We start from the raw sequence: 14,358 nt of genomic DNA, 5'->3' as shown, positions 1-14,358 counted from the left end.
CCCCCCAAAAAAGGGGGTTTAGAATAGTGAAGCTGTAAAGAATATGTGGTTAAAAAAAATAAATTTGAATTTACGTGTAAAATATTTTATGTTGTTGAAATGAACATGTAGAATAAAAAGTTTTGAAGTAATAGTTATCAAACGGAGGTCGTCTTTCACTTGAAATATATTAATGTGGAAAAGAAACTAAACAATAACATTGCAAAACATTATATTGGCCAAAAAATCCTTAATTGTATGCAGTTAACAAAGAAATATTTATATTTTCAATAAAGAAGGTGGTCTTAATTTGAGATAGGCAAAAAAGGAAATCAAACTTGTCTTTAGGAAGGAAGGAAATCTTTTATTAATTTAATTTGGAGTGAACAAGCTGATTAATACAATACATGTAATTAAGCAACAAACAAAATACGTACACATGACATTAATTATTCGCATAATACATACATTTATAAAGGACAACAAACGGGAACACTGATCATGTTTGGCTTAGCTTAAGAGTAAAAGATAAGCCACTTTCTTTTGTAGAAGAAGCAAAGCCGTACATGCTCGCCATAATTGGTTGATCCTCAATCAATGTCCACGCCCAGCGCAGAAATTATTCGTGGTACAAGGGCGTCTGTTGTATTGTTTGTTCTGAGCTCCAATACAATTATTATATAAAGGATTACCGCAGAAAGGCTTCTTGTTGTTGTTAGAGAATTTAATGACTTGTTTGTCTGGTTGAACCAAAATCCTTCTGCTTATTTCTGATTCCATCATAAACTCCTCATTTATCGGAATGCAGTCACCAATCGTGGAACCATTGCACTTTGCGTTGCTAAAACATTCGACAGTTTTGACAGTTTCGCCTAGGATCGCCAGAATGCCGACCGTCAAGTAGAGGAAATTCATGTTTCTCTACAGAGAAATCTCAACTAATAGTGGTCTATTTAACAGAAGATGAAGAAAATTTATAGACAAATTCATAGTTTCGGATAAGATATTAATGGCTATCCCTCCTTAGGAGCCCATCAATGAGCTAGTTGATTAGAAGGACAGTGAAAAAATGACGTGATCACGTGCTGAAGTTTTTGCTGAAAGGAAGACTCCACTTTCGCCTTTTCAAAATTTGTCACGTTTTGCCACTTTAATATTACATCTATGTAACATGGTCGAAAATGAAAAAATAAAAAAGAACGGCTACAAATTTTAGAGAATGTACGATAAAAACTTCGACTTTGTCCCAAGATTCAAGAGCCTGGAATGAACCAATGACAAATGCAATTCGGTCCAGAATCAATGGTTGATCAAGTGAAAAATCTCAGTGAAGCGTCGATCCTTGCACTGCTTGTGAAGAAGGAGGAGGAGGAGGAAGGCTCTCGTGGTTCTGTCGGTGCAGAGGAATTCCACATATGGGACAAAATAGCAATGATCGTTTGGTGTGGGACCCACTATTTGTTTGGGTCTTTTTGTATTTGACATCATAATTAAAAAAAAAAAAAAAAAAACTATGATGTTAAAATTCAAAGTTTTGGAACACTGTACTTTCCTAGTAGTATATTTCATTTGAAATACATGAATGTGGAAAAGAAAATGAACGATGACATTGCAGACATTATTATCGGCCAAAAAAAAAATCCTTAAATGTCTGTAGTTAACGGTGAAAATTCATCAAATAATATAGTATATATCATCGATCGTTAAATTACAAATATTCTAATGATTAAGTCATTTTAATTGCAGACAAGTGTGAATTTTGTTAAATATTTCTTAATTTGTACACTTTTTGCATGAAGTTTGGCAATAAATAATTATGAAAGTATTTTCTCATTAACATCATCAAGTTTATACTTCTTAGCTCTTATCCTACCGGATTCATTATCTTTGCTTATTTTTAGTACATAGTGGGAGGGTGGTGGTATTTCCTTTTCCAAATTTATTATAAATTAATTTGGAGTGAACAAGCAGATTAATATAATACATGTAATTATGCAACACACAACATTAATTATTCGACTAATACATACATTCATAAAGGACATCATGTTTGGCTTAGCTTAAAAGTAAAAAAATAAGCCATATTCTTTTGTAGAAGAAGCAAAGCCGTACATGCTCGCCACGATTGATTCATCCTTAATCAAGTTCCAGGGCTACCGCAGAGATTATTGTAGTTACAAGGACATTTTTTGAAATTTGTGTTTGGATCTCCAATACAACTACCGTATGTAGGTTGATTGCAGAAGACTTTCGTTGGGTTGGCTCTTGGGTAAGTGATCGATTTGGTTGGTTGAGCCAAAATCCTTCTGCTTATTTCTGATTCCATCAGAAACTCCTCATTTACCGGAATACAGTCTCTGATCATGGAGCCATTGCACTTGGTGGAGCTAAAACATTCAACGGTTTCACCGAGTATTGCGAGAATGCACACTGCTTTGCAAAGTAAAGGAAATTCATGTCTCTCTTCAAAGAAATCTCAACTAATATTGAAGATAATTTATAGATAAATTCAAAATGCCTGTTTGGCCTCATTATTCCACTTTATAATTAAAGAAATAGTATTTATTTATTTATTTTTGAAGAATGTATGCTTAAAAAATGAAAAGTTTCTAGATTTAAATGTAATATTATTTAATTGGAGAACGTAATAAGAGGAAAATGAATTATAATTTAGTGGATAGTAATAAGGTCAAATGGGGGTTCATAATGATGGATAGGAGCCCATAAATGAGCCACATGATTAGAAGGACATTTTAAGGACATGATTACATGCTTTTAAAAATAGTATTTTAGTAGAAAATTAGTATCTTGGTCACTATATTTCAAAATATAGAAAGTAAATCCTCACAATTCTCATTATATTTGTTGCATAATCAATCAATCTCTAATTAGTAAAAGTCACCGAATATGTGTTGAATCATTAATTTGTCCTTCAACGTTTCATTTTGAATTTAAATTCACGTACGAGAGTCACTTGACAATTTAATGAAGGTCTAGCCCTGGTTTGATTTAGACAAAATTAAATTTTTTTAGCGGATTTTGATAAAAGTTTTGAAATGCATTATTAAAAAGTTGTGAATCTTATGAAATAAATTGTCTGTCAAAATTAATTAATAGATTGTGGATCTCAAGAAATAGATTGACTTAGATTATAACAAAATTTTTGGACCGAACCAAATAGGGCCTAGACTATTTCTGTCACCAAAGACATTCATGTGCAACCATAATGTAACTTGTGTTTCAACTTGATCCTTTCAAAATTTTCCTTTTCTTTTTCATTTTATTTAAATATCTCTAATCACTAGATTATGTTTTACTAATTGTTAATTAGTCGTTGGTTCTGTTGGTGCAGATGAATTCCACATAAGAGACAGAATATCCATCGTTTGGTGTGGGATTCACTTTTTGGTTTGGGTCTTTTTGTATTTGAATTTTTTTTTTGAATAAAAAAATAAAAAATTTATGATGTTAAAAGTTGAAATTGAAGTTTTGGAATACTATAATTTCCTACTATGCCCCGTTTGACGGTCATTATTTGACCCAAAAAAATGAGTTTTGAATAGTGAATTTTTAAAGAATGTATGGTTAAAAAGTAAATTTGAATTTATGTGTAACATATTTTATTGTAGAACCCTGCTAGGTTTACAGGGAACAAGTCCCTGCTAGGCCTCACACATACCACGCCCATGTAATTTTTTTTAAATACATGTTGGGCTTTTGAACATTGAGGGGCCCTGTGAATAATGCCCTGTGCACTGGGCATTATTCTTTATTGTATAAATATGTGGTTGAATATGTAGAATAAATTTTTTTTAAAATAATAGTTGTCAAAGAGAGTGTTATGTCTCACTTAAAATATATTAATGTGGAAAAGAAACTAAACAATAACATTGCAAACATTAATATTGACCAATAAATCCTAAAATGTATGTAGATAACTAAAAAATATCTATATTTTCAAAAAGGAAGGTAGTCTATAATTTGGGATCGACAAAAAAGAAAATCAAAATTGTCTATATAGGAAGGAAAGCTTTTATAAATTATTAATTTGGAGTGAAAAAGCTGATTAATACATGTAATTAAGCAACAAACAGAATACACACACAACATTAATTATTCGCATAATACATACATTTATAAAGGACAACAAACGGGAACACTGATCATGTTTGGCTTAGCTTAAGAGTAAAAGATAAGCCAGTTTCTTTTGTAGAAGAAGCAAAGCCGTACATTCTCGCCATAATTGATTGATCCTTAATCATTGTCCTGACCTAGCGCAGAGATTATTGTAGGCACAAGGGCGTTTTCGGGCTGTGTGTTCAGATTTCCAATACAACTACCGTATGAATTTCTCAGGCAGAAGGGTTTCATCCGGATGGCAGTTTGGTAAACGTTCGTTTTGGTTGGTTCAGCCAAAATCCTTCTGCTTATTTCTGACTCCATCAGAAACTCCTCATTTACCGGAATGCAATCTCCGATCGTGGAGCCATTGCACTTGGTGGCGCTAAAACATTCGATCGTTTCGCTGAAGATCAAGAATGCCCACTGTAAAGTAAAGGAAATTCATGTCTCTCTTCAGAGAAATCTCAACTAATACTGAAGATAATTTATAGATAAATTCATAGTGCCTATTTGGCCCCATTATTCCACTTTTTAATTAAAGAAATAGTATTTATTTATTTATTTTTGAAGAATATCTGCTTAAAAAAATGAAAAGTTTCTGGATTTTGATGCAATATTATTTAATTGGAGGACGTATAATTGATAAGATAAGAGAGAAATGAATTATAATTTAGTGGAAAATAATAGGTAGGCCTCGGCAAAAAAATAAAAATAAAAAATCGATCAAACCAAACCGACTTGAGTCGGTTTGGATCAGTTTGACATAAGTAATTGGTTTGGTTTGGTTTTCTTTTAAATAAAACCATGGTGGTTTGGTTTGATTATGGTTTGAAGTCTTAATCCATTGGTTAGCCGAATCAACACAACCCACTTATATATTTACCTTTTTTTTTAAAGAAAAATAGAAATTAAAAGATAAGTCATAATCTCGTAACTATATCACAATTCCCTCTAATGTATAATGTTGTCGCTAAGTAATAGTACTGAAAATTTCATTTCACAAGTCATTATGTTATACTTAGTCTTTTTCCATACTTAGACAGTCAGATTACATAATATAAGGAAAAATTTTTTTAATTTTTTTGTTGATTGTTCTATAATAACCTGATTTTATTTGTTCGTCAATAATTTTTGCAATATAAAGTTATTTAGTTATTTTAGTTCTTGTAATCTAATTTGGCTAAAACATGGACAATTTCTTTTAAAAATAAAAAATAAAATCAATTTGCACTAAAAATCCAAATCGGCTAACAAAACCAACTTGGTTTGGTTCAATTCAGTTTAAGAGTTAGAGTTGATTAATTTGGGTGGAAATTCATCCAAATCGACTAATATGGTTTTAGTTTCAAGTTGGATTCTAAATCCACCCAAACCAAATCAAACCACGTCCAAGCCTAATAAGGCCAAATGTGGGTCCATGATGATGGATAGGAGCCCATAAATGAGCTATGTGATTAGAAGGACATTTTAAAAAGTAGGGTTGCACAAAAAAATCACGAAAATCGCGAATCGAATCCAAACTGTTGATTTGAAACCGTTGGTTTGAGTCCACATGGACTCACGGTTTTTATTCCCTCAAACCGAACCAAATCGTTTCAAAATGGTTTGGTTTATGTTTCAATTTTTAAAAATCGCACAGAACCGAACCGATCCATTTTAAAATTTTTTAATTAAAATATTAGTTTTATTAATTTATAAATTTGACAGTTTTCACTTTTCAGGAAAAAAATGTACCAATTTAGCAATACAAATTACTATCAGCCCATTGAAATAATCATAGAAAATAAATTAGGTTCATCATTATTAGCCCATAGTTTAACAAGTTCACAACACCTATCCTCACTTGTTATCTAAGCTAAACTAAAATTATTCCAAATCATATGAAATGCATAAAAAAGAAAGAAAAAACATATATTTTCGACAATCCAAATCATAATTTAACAAAACTAAGGCAACAAATCACGTTTAAAATTTCAGAAGCCTTAACATAAATTCTTATTTCCCAAACATTTGGCACTTGTTTACCACTGCTGAACGAATCATCAGTTGCTTTTTACTTGTTAATCTGCTAATTTCTACTTGAATATCCTCTCTCTCCCTTCTCTCTATAGGTTTCAGATTCTCATTCAAACTATTTTTCTATTGTTATTTCTTTTATTTATTATTTTTTAACTTATTAATGAACTTGATTGTGTTTTAGAAAGAACGAATGACAAAGCGTATTGATTGTGTGAATATATTAAAATTTCATAACTAGTATTACTACCTCCTACTTTTATAAAGTAGTTAGAGAATCAATAAGCCTAAATTCTATTAATTTTTGTACATCTAAAATTATTTTGTTAAATTCTTATTTAACATCTCACTAGTAAGACAAAATGAGTTTTAACCAAATTATAGTATCAGAATGTGATTATACCTTTGCCAACTATTATGTGACAATATGAAAGTCAAACAAGAAAAGATAAATAAAAATGAAGAAAGATGTATTTGATCTATTAACATCTTTTAATAATCAACTTTGATAATAATTTATTCATGGGTTTCATGGTAAATATGAATGTAATTTAACACTTAACATTATTAGTTTTCATTAAACTTATACGTTAATTTGTTTTAAAAATATTACTACAATGTCGCTGAGTAAACCGCAAATTAAAACTGAAGTAAATTGCATATTATGGTTTGATTTGGTTTGGTTCGAAAAATAAAATGATTTTGATTGGTTTGAAAAAATTTCAAATCGCATAAAATAGTTTGAGTTGAAAATATAGCACAAACTGTTCAAATCAAACCGCGTTCACTCCTATTAAAAAGGACATGATCACATGCTTTTAAAAATAGTATTTTAGTAGAAAATTATTCTCTTAGTCTTTATCTTTTAAAATATAAAATGTAAATCCTCACAATTCTCATTATATTTGTTGCATAATCAATCAGTCTCAAATTAGTAAAAGTTCCCGAATATGTGTTGAATCATTAAGTTGTCCTCATATGTTTCATTTTAAATTTAAATTCACGAATTGGATTAGTATTTAGAAATTCCAACTATGATATAATTTTACGAGGAACCCTGCTTGAAGTACAAGTTTCTAACAGGATACACACACAGTGGGGCCCGTTGAAATTTTTTTTTATTACATGTGGGGCTTGCCTGTTACAGTGAGGGATCTGGCAGGCCTCTGTAAAATTAATCCATGTACTCAGGGATTAATTCTTTTACGAGAGTCACTTGACAATTTAATGAAGGTCTAGCGCTTGTTTGATTTAGACAAAATTAAATTATCATGGGTTTTGATAAGAGTTGATGAAATATACTCTTAAAAGCTGTGAATCTCATTAAATAGGTTGTTAATTAATTTTGGCTTAGATTATAATAAAAATTTTTGGGCTGAACCAAATAGGGTCTAGACTATTTCTGTCACGAAAGACATTCATGTGCAGTTATAATGTAACTTTTGTTACAACTTGATCCTTTCAAAAGTTAGAAACCAACTTTCTATTGAGGGAATAGGTTAAGGACCAACCGACCAAAGGTGTGAAATTTTCCTTTTCTTTTTCATTTTATTTAAATATCTCTAATCACCAGATTATGTTTTAATAATTGTTAATTGTTGGTGCAGATGAATTCCACATAAGAGAAAGAATAGCCATTGTCTAGTGTGGGATCCACTTTTTGTTTGGGTCTTTTTGTATTTGAATTTTTGTTTGAAAAAATGAAAAATAAAAAATTTATGATGTTGATATTGAACTTTTGGAATATTATACTTTCCTAGTATGCCCCGTTTTATGGTTCATTATTTGACCCTAAAAAAAATGTTTAGAATAGTAAATATTTAGAGAATGTGTGATTAAGAAGTTAAAAAAAAAAAAAGGGATTTACGTGCAAAATATTTTATGTGGTTAAAAATGAATTTGTAGAATAAAAAGTTTTGAAATAGTAGTTGCCAAATAGAGGTTGTCTTTCAGTTGAAACATATTAATGTGGAAAAGAAACTAAACAATAACATTGCAAACATCATATTGGCCAAAAAATCCTTAAATGTATGTAGCTATCTAAGAAATTTCTATATTTTCAATAGGGAAGGTGGTCTATAATTTGAGATAGGCGAAAAAGGAAATCAAACTTGTCTTTATAGGACGGAAGGAAATCTTTTATAAATTATTAATTTGGAGTGAACAAGCTGATTAATACAATACATGTAATTAAGCAACAAACAGAATACGTACACATGACATTAATTATTCGCATAATACATACATTTATAAAGGGCAACAAACGGGAACACTGATCATGTTTGGCTTAGCTTAAAAGTAAAAGATAAGCCAGTTTCTTTCTTTCGAAGAAGCAAAGCAATTGATTAATCCTTAATCACTTTCCAGGCCTATTGCAGGCATTATTGTAGTCACAAGGGCGTTTTAGGAATTGCGCGTTCGGTTCTCCAATACAATTATTGTATATCTCTCTACTGCAGAAGGGTTTCGAATTCAAAGAGTTGTAAACATTCGGTTGGGATTGTTGACCCAAAATCCTTCTGCTTATTTCTGATTCCATCATAAACTCCTCATTTATCAGAACGCAGTCACCTATCGCGGAACCATTGCACTTCGCGCTGCTAAAACATTCGACAGTTTTGACAGTTTCACCAAGGATCGCTAGAATGCCGACCATCAAGTAAAGGAAATTCATGTTTCTCTACAGAGAAATCTCAACTAATATTGATCTATTTAACAGAAGACGAAGAAAATTTATAGACAAATTCATAGTTTCGGATAAGAAATTAATGGCTATCCCTCCTTAGGAGCCCATCAATGAGCTAGTTGATTAAAAGGACAGTGAAAAAAAGACGTGATCACATGCTAAAGCTTTTGCTGAAAGGACGACTTCACTTTCGCCTTTCCAAAACTTGTCGCATTCTGGCGCCTTAATATGACATCCATGTAACATAGTCGAAAATGAGAAAATGAAAAAGAATGACTACAAATTTTAGAGAATGTACGAATCGACTTTGTCCCAAGATTCGAGAGCCTGGAATGAACCAATGACAAATGCAATTCGGTCTCGAATCAATGGTTGATCAAGTGAAAAATCTCAGTGAAGCGTCGATCCTTGCACTGCTTGTGGGGCATCTTCAGTAATCTTGTTAGCCTGAATGGTACTTATTACATTTCCAATGTTATCCTGGGGGAAAACACACACAAATTTAACTAGTCGTTGTAAAAGATCAAAACAATGGTGTCCAAGACCTATACTAGAGCAAATCCATAAGCGTCAAAATGGGAAAATATTACGGAGTAAATAAAATAATCAATACCCTCCAAGTCGTAAGTTTTGTTCGAAGTGCTTGCCATTGATTCTGCCCAAATACGCGCTCCTTGCATTGACTGCACTCACGAATAAGTGTAATCAACGACCTTAAATGCTTTCATTGGTCAAAACATGTTGGATCTTGCAACTCGTACACTGTACGGCCCCCTCACAATAGGGGGGCCCACGATTTTTTTATTCGTCGTGGGCCCCCCTGTTGTGACTGGTCGGTCAACCCCGGTGTACAAATATCAAAATCCAAACATGTTGGTGGATTTTAAAAACTCACTTTATTTGAATTTCAGTACAAAATATTACTTTCTTTGACTGCAAGTCTTCAGTTACCGTCAAAAATGTAAGTTTAACAGGAAGAAAGAAGGGGGGGGGGGGGGGGGGGGGGGAAAAAAAATGAAATAAAAAAAGAAAAAAAGGGGGGGGGGGGGGGGGTGGAGGGAGAGAGACCACCTCACAACTACTACTTGATTCATTTGATCAATTTTACAGACAATTAACTTGGCTGTAATTGCCTTAACAACCCACAGTTCCACCTCATTGTCTTCAATCTGCAAAAGACCACACAGCAGTATGAAGAACATTGGGTCCAGAAAAAGAACTAACTATAAAAATAAGTCAAAATTACCTGGAGTGTGTCCCTGATCAAGGAATAAGGAATTTGACCAGATTGGTTTGATCCAAGATCTACCAATGACATCAGCCTCATCTTTGCAATGCAATCTTCATGTACAAGCCCTGTATAATCCCGAGAAGTAAATACCAGAAAAAACAAATTAAACTTTCCTACACCATGAAGTATATAACCCATCTAAGTGCCCGCAATTCAAACATCACAAAATAAAGGGACACGATACCATAGCTCTGCAATAAAGCAGAGTTTGCTGCATCGAAATCCAAGTATGCATCCAACCTCTGAGTCGAAAAAATTTTTAGAAGCTGATACGCCGATGCATATTTAGCATCCTTCTCCAGTTGCGCTACAGCAGGCAAATCTAGCAAATCAACCTTGCAAACAAACACAGAACAAAATCAGGAAGAGAGATGTGACAAAAACAAATGCTCATGAAAGCAACATGAACTGGTGATAACAGTTCACTTTTACAATGGCGCTGCACAAAAGGAACAAGACACAGTGCGGTCTCAATAACAGTCCAGCTAGATAATGAATGGCAGGTCTCAAGTTCCAGACTTTGCAGAACCTTTAAAATTATTTTGCAAAACCAGTTCACTCAATTGGGTTACTGGTAGAGTAAAAACCGGCCTGTTCATCCAGTTCTTGATCATGTCACATCCAATCCACCTCATCTGGATCAGTTGGGAGGACAGGTTTCCAATCTTTCTGGCTTTTCCTGTCAGGATTTTGAAACTATGGTTCTAAAAGATTAAAAAACTTAAAAACTATCCAGATCCTTGGATAGCTCTAGAGCGATAGGCATTACAAGGGATCAGTTTGTTCATTCAGGTAATGACCCAAAATTATAAGATCTGAACTAAAAATTGTGTTGAAGCCATTTCCCCCTAATAAAATCTTCCTGCCTCAATTTTTGACATGAAAAAGGAGCTGATCGCATAGTTAGGAAAGGCGAGGCAGCAGTTCTGGTGCAAGATACAGTCACTACAACCTCGAAACTAGAAATGCAACCATTTCAAACTGAGATATCCAAAACCTACAAATTTCACAATGACACACAAATGAGAGTGGGTGGTGGAAATTGCACATTCTAATACTTCACAAGTAACCATGATGAGTATGCATAGCACCGCAGTCTGTTCTGCATTTTTCTTCAGTCATGAAGCAAAAAACTAGGATTAGAGATGGCTTTGCTGCTTGCTAAAACCTTCAAGTTGGTGAATACAAGAACCAATGCACAGTGTACCTCATATCAAGAACAACATCACAGAAACTAATGCATCATTTAAGGTGAAGATTACAGTTGTTCCATTTAACACATCCAACTGAGTGCTCGGATACGCTTTTGATGACACAAATACCACTTAATACCTACAAATAGGTATGAGTAAATATTTAAAGTGCACTCGAGACATAATTTATTTGCTGCTAAAGATGCTTCCTGAATTTGGTACCACTACACAGGACAAAATTCAATCCATCACCCTTAGAAATGCTCTGAGGAGAAAACAACAGATAAAATAAAGCTACAAAACCAAATACCAAGCATAAAATGTATACTCCCCGTGAAATTGCATAAGTTAGTAAACAGTCACAAATGATACCTGAAACATGTCAGAAGCCTTTACAAATTCAATAATGGTGCGGAAAGCTTCTTCCTTAGCTTCATTCATAGTCAGTGCTTCTTCATCAGAAAAGGTCAGCAGATACTTAACCAAACATTTAAAAGAATCTTTAGCAGAGCTGAAAATCCAGCAAAAAATAAATAAATAAAAAAATCAATAATTTAATCATTTCCAACAATATTGAGCTGAAGAGGATTAGCAATTTGAAGCGTATAATGCAATGTTCTGACCTTCTATTTTTCTCTTAAGAAGAAAGCAAGGTTCTCACCTCTTGTTTTCCTTCAAAATATTAACAATTGTAAGAAAGAGCTCTCTCTGTTCCTTAACTCCAAGATTCCACTCCCTCAAAAGGTTGTCCATCTTTTTAAATGATGGTACAACATGTTCAGTGACCTTTCCATTTGCTGCCAAATTAAGGGACTTCATGTACACAAAGTACTGGCTATACGGGCTCTCCAATAGATTGTAGAGGTTAAACAAACTGAAAAAGCAGGAAGAAACAGAAAAGAAAAGAAAATATTAGTGATTAGACAGAAGGACAAATAATTTCACTGAACTAAACTGATTATGGCAATGGACATTACATCTTTAAGCGAAATGCAGGCTTATCATTTGGCTGTAGGGTAACTTTTGTGGATATAAGCTCTGCCATCTCATGAACTTGCTCAAGGCTCTCGGGCTTTGTGACAAGGTTACAAATAACAGTGTAGACGCATTCAAGATCTGAGATTAAAGCCATCAATTAGCATCTTATGTATTTCCAAAAGCAATATCATGACCGTTAACTAGCCAAGAACATAACAGAATTGCAATGTATGATAAAGCTAGAAAGCAAAAAGATCTAAAGCTTTTACCAGATATAATCTTTGAAAGACAAAACAAGTTCAAGTTTTCAACAATTAAGGGGCGTTTGTTTCCCATTTTTGTAAAAATGAGAATGAAAAATATAGCCGTTATGGACCCCACACAAGATTTAGAAATTCAAATTTGGTGATTGATGTGATAGATAACGGTCATGTTTTTATTTTAATGGGAAACAAACAGGGCTTAATCATAACAAAGTATAAAAATGGGCTTAGATCACAAAGGGAGCAGGAAGGGAAAAAAATGATTACAATCATCTAATTCGAGCATCTTTACACATACGCGGATTCAAAATTTCTCATTAATAATCAATTAAGAAAATCCACTTCAATCATCAGAAAGTTGGAAACTCCCTATTCAGAGATTTCCTTAAAAAGACCTGAGCTGAAGCCTGAAGGCATTTTATTGAATAATGTCTCACTTATACATAATTCTTCCTTACATTTCTTAAAGATCCCAAAGTCACACCATCTTTCTGGTGTCATCTTCTCTCCCCCTTCCCATTTCCGCTTGTAATGATTAGTGAAGATGAACAAAAATGGAGTCTATTTTAATCGGGGTCCATTTTAATTAGGCTAGGACAGATTTGACTAGTTAAGAAAAAGAAGAAATTTATCACAAATATATTGAAGATACTTTAAAAAGAAAAAAACCCCTTTGAAATAAAAATTAGAACTTGAGGCCATTGGCATGCGCATTGGGAGTTTGCCAATTTGACGAATTCTCTGAATTTAATGTCAAAAAGACCCGTTAAAAAGAAAAAATATATCAAAATTACAAAGCACCGCAATCTTACCTTTCTCTGAGGCTTTGGAGAAAATTAAATCGGCCGAGGTTAGCATCAATGAGGCCAAATCCAACCATCGGTTCTGTACCATACATTTCTGCGCCCCACGCACAATCTACTAACCTGACCCTCCGCTACCTAACAAATTTCAAATATTAAATAACACAAAATTCAATCAAATGCACGGGGTTCCAACAGGAAAAAAGATATCATAAATCTTGCAAAACAAAATTTACAATTTTCGCAAAAAAATTTCCATGAATTTGAAAAAAAAATATAAAAATAAAATTTGCTGTAGATGATAATACGCATGTGTGAGTATATGTGTAGTACATCGGGACCAGCGTCTGCCCAGGGCATCTCGGCGGTGAAACGGACGACAGCGAGAGTGGGATCTTCTTCGGAAGTAGGGACAACAGTCGTCATTTTTTGAGATTTGAAGGGCAAATGGGGAACTTGAAATCTAGTTTATCAGCAGAGCTCTCAGGTAGGAAAGATGAGGAGAAGGTGAAAGTGAGCAAAACCCTGATTTGGGACGGAGATGTTTTAGAAGAGGAAATTGCATTACCGGTCCTTGATATGTAATGCTTGTAGTAAATTGGGCCTTAATTGTAATGAATGTTTTTACACTTTGTTCAATATTTCATTCATGTTCTCAACTTTTTTGATCTCATTCTTATTACTGGTCTTCGTCTCGTGCGTTGCACGAGTATTATATTTATTATGTTATTATTAGTATAGAATTTATATTATTGACTTTAAAGGGGATCAATTTGAACCCAATCATTATTACGTCGAGATATGTATAATTTTAATAATTCATGCAGTAAACTTGTGATTTGCTTCTGTAGTGGGAACCACTTCCTTACTACAATGATATGTTTAACAAGTTTCGTGTGTCCTTAAAAGGTTTTTATAAATAGTTAGAATTTTAAATTCTTACATTTTGTTGAATTTGTAAACATTCGTTTATGGGTACCTATTTGAGATAGCAAGCATTTTCAATGATTAACTGGTTTCATTTATT

The 14,358-nt window shown here is 33.2% G+C and overlaps 1 protein-coding gene across 1 annotated transcript; it reads right to left on the bottom strand.

Annotated features, from left to right (window-relative positions):
* Positions 1–8,243: 8,243 nt before the first annotated feature.
* On the bottom strand, positions 8,244–13,891 carry LOC111374566 (eukaryotic translation initiation factor 3 subunit M). The gene is given in 11 exon segments (XM_022997248.1): positions 8,244–9,283; positions 9,417–9,486; positions 9,875–9,972; positions 10,050–10,159; positions 10,279–10,429; positions 11,660–11,798; positions 11,949–12,161; positions 12,265–12,403; positions 13,341–13,439; positions 13,442–13,469; positions 13,665–13,891. Coding segments are annotated over 11 exon segments (1,230 nt in total). The 5' UTR covers positions 13,758–13,891; the 3' UTR covers positions 8,244–9,193.
* Positions 13,892–14,358: the final 467 nt, after the last annotated feature.

Source organism: Olea europaea, unplaced genomic scaffold (assembly GCF_002742605.1).
Source record: "Olea europaea var. sylvestris unplaced genomic scaffold, O_europaea_v1 scaffold126, whole genome shotgun sequence".
NCBI lineage: Eukaryota > Viridiplantae > Streptophyta > Magnoliopsida > Lamiales > Oleaceae > Olea > Olea europaea.
The sequence above is the reverse complement of the archived record's forward strand: the minus strand, read 5'-3'. Positions and strand labels throughout refer to the sequence as shown.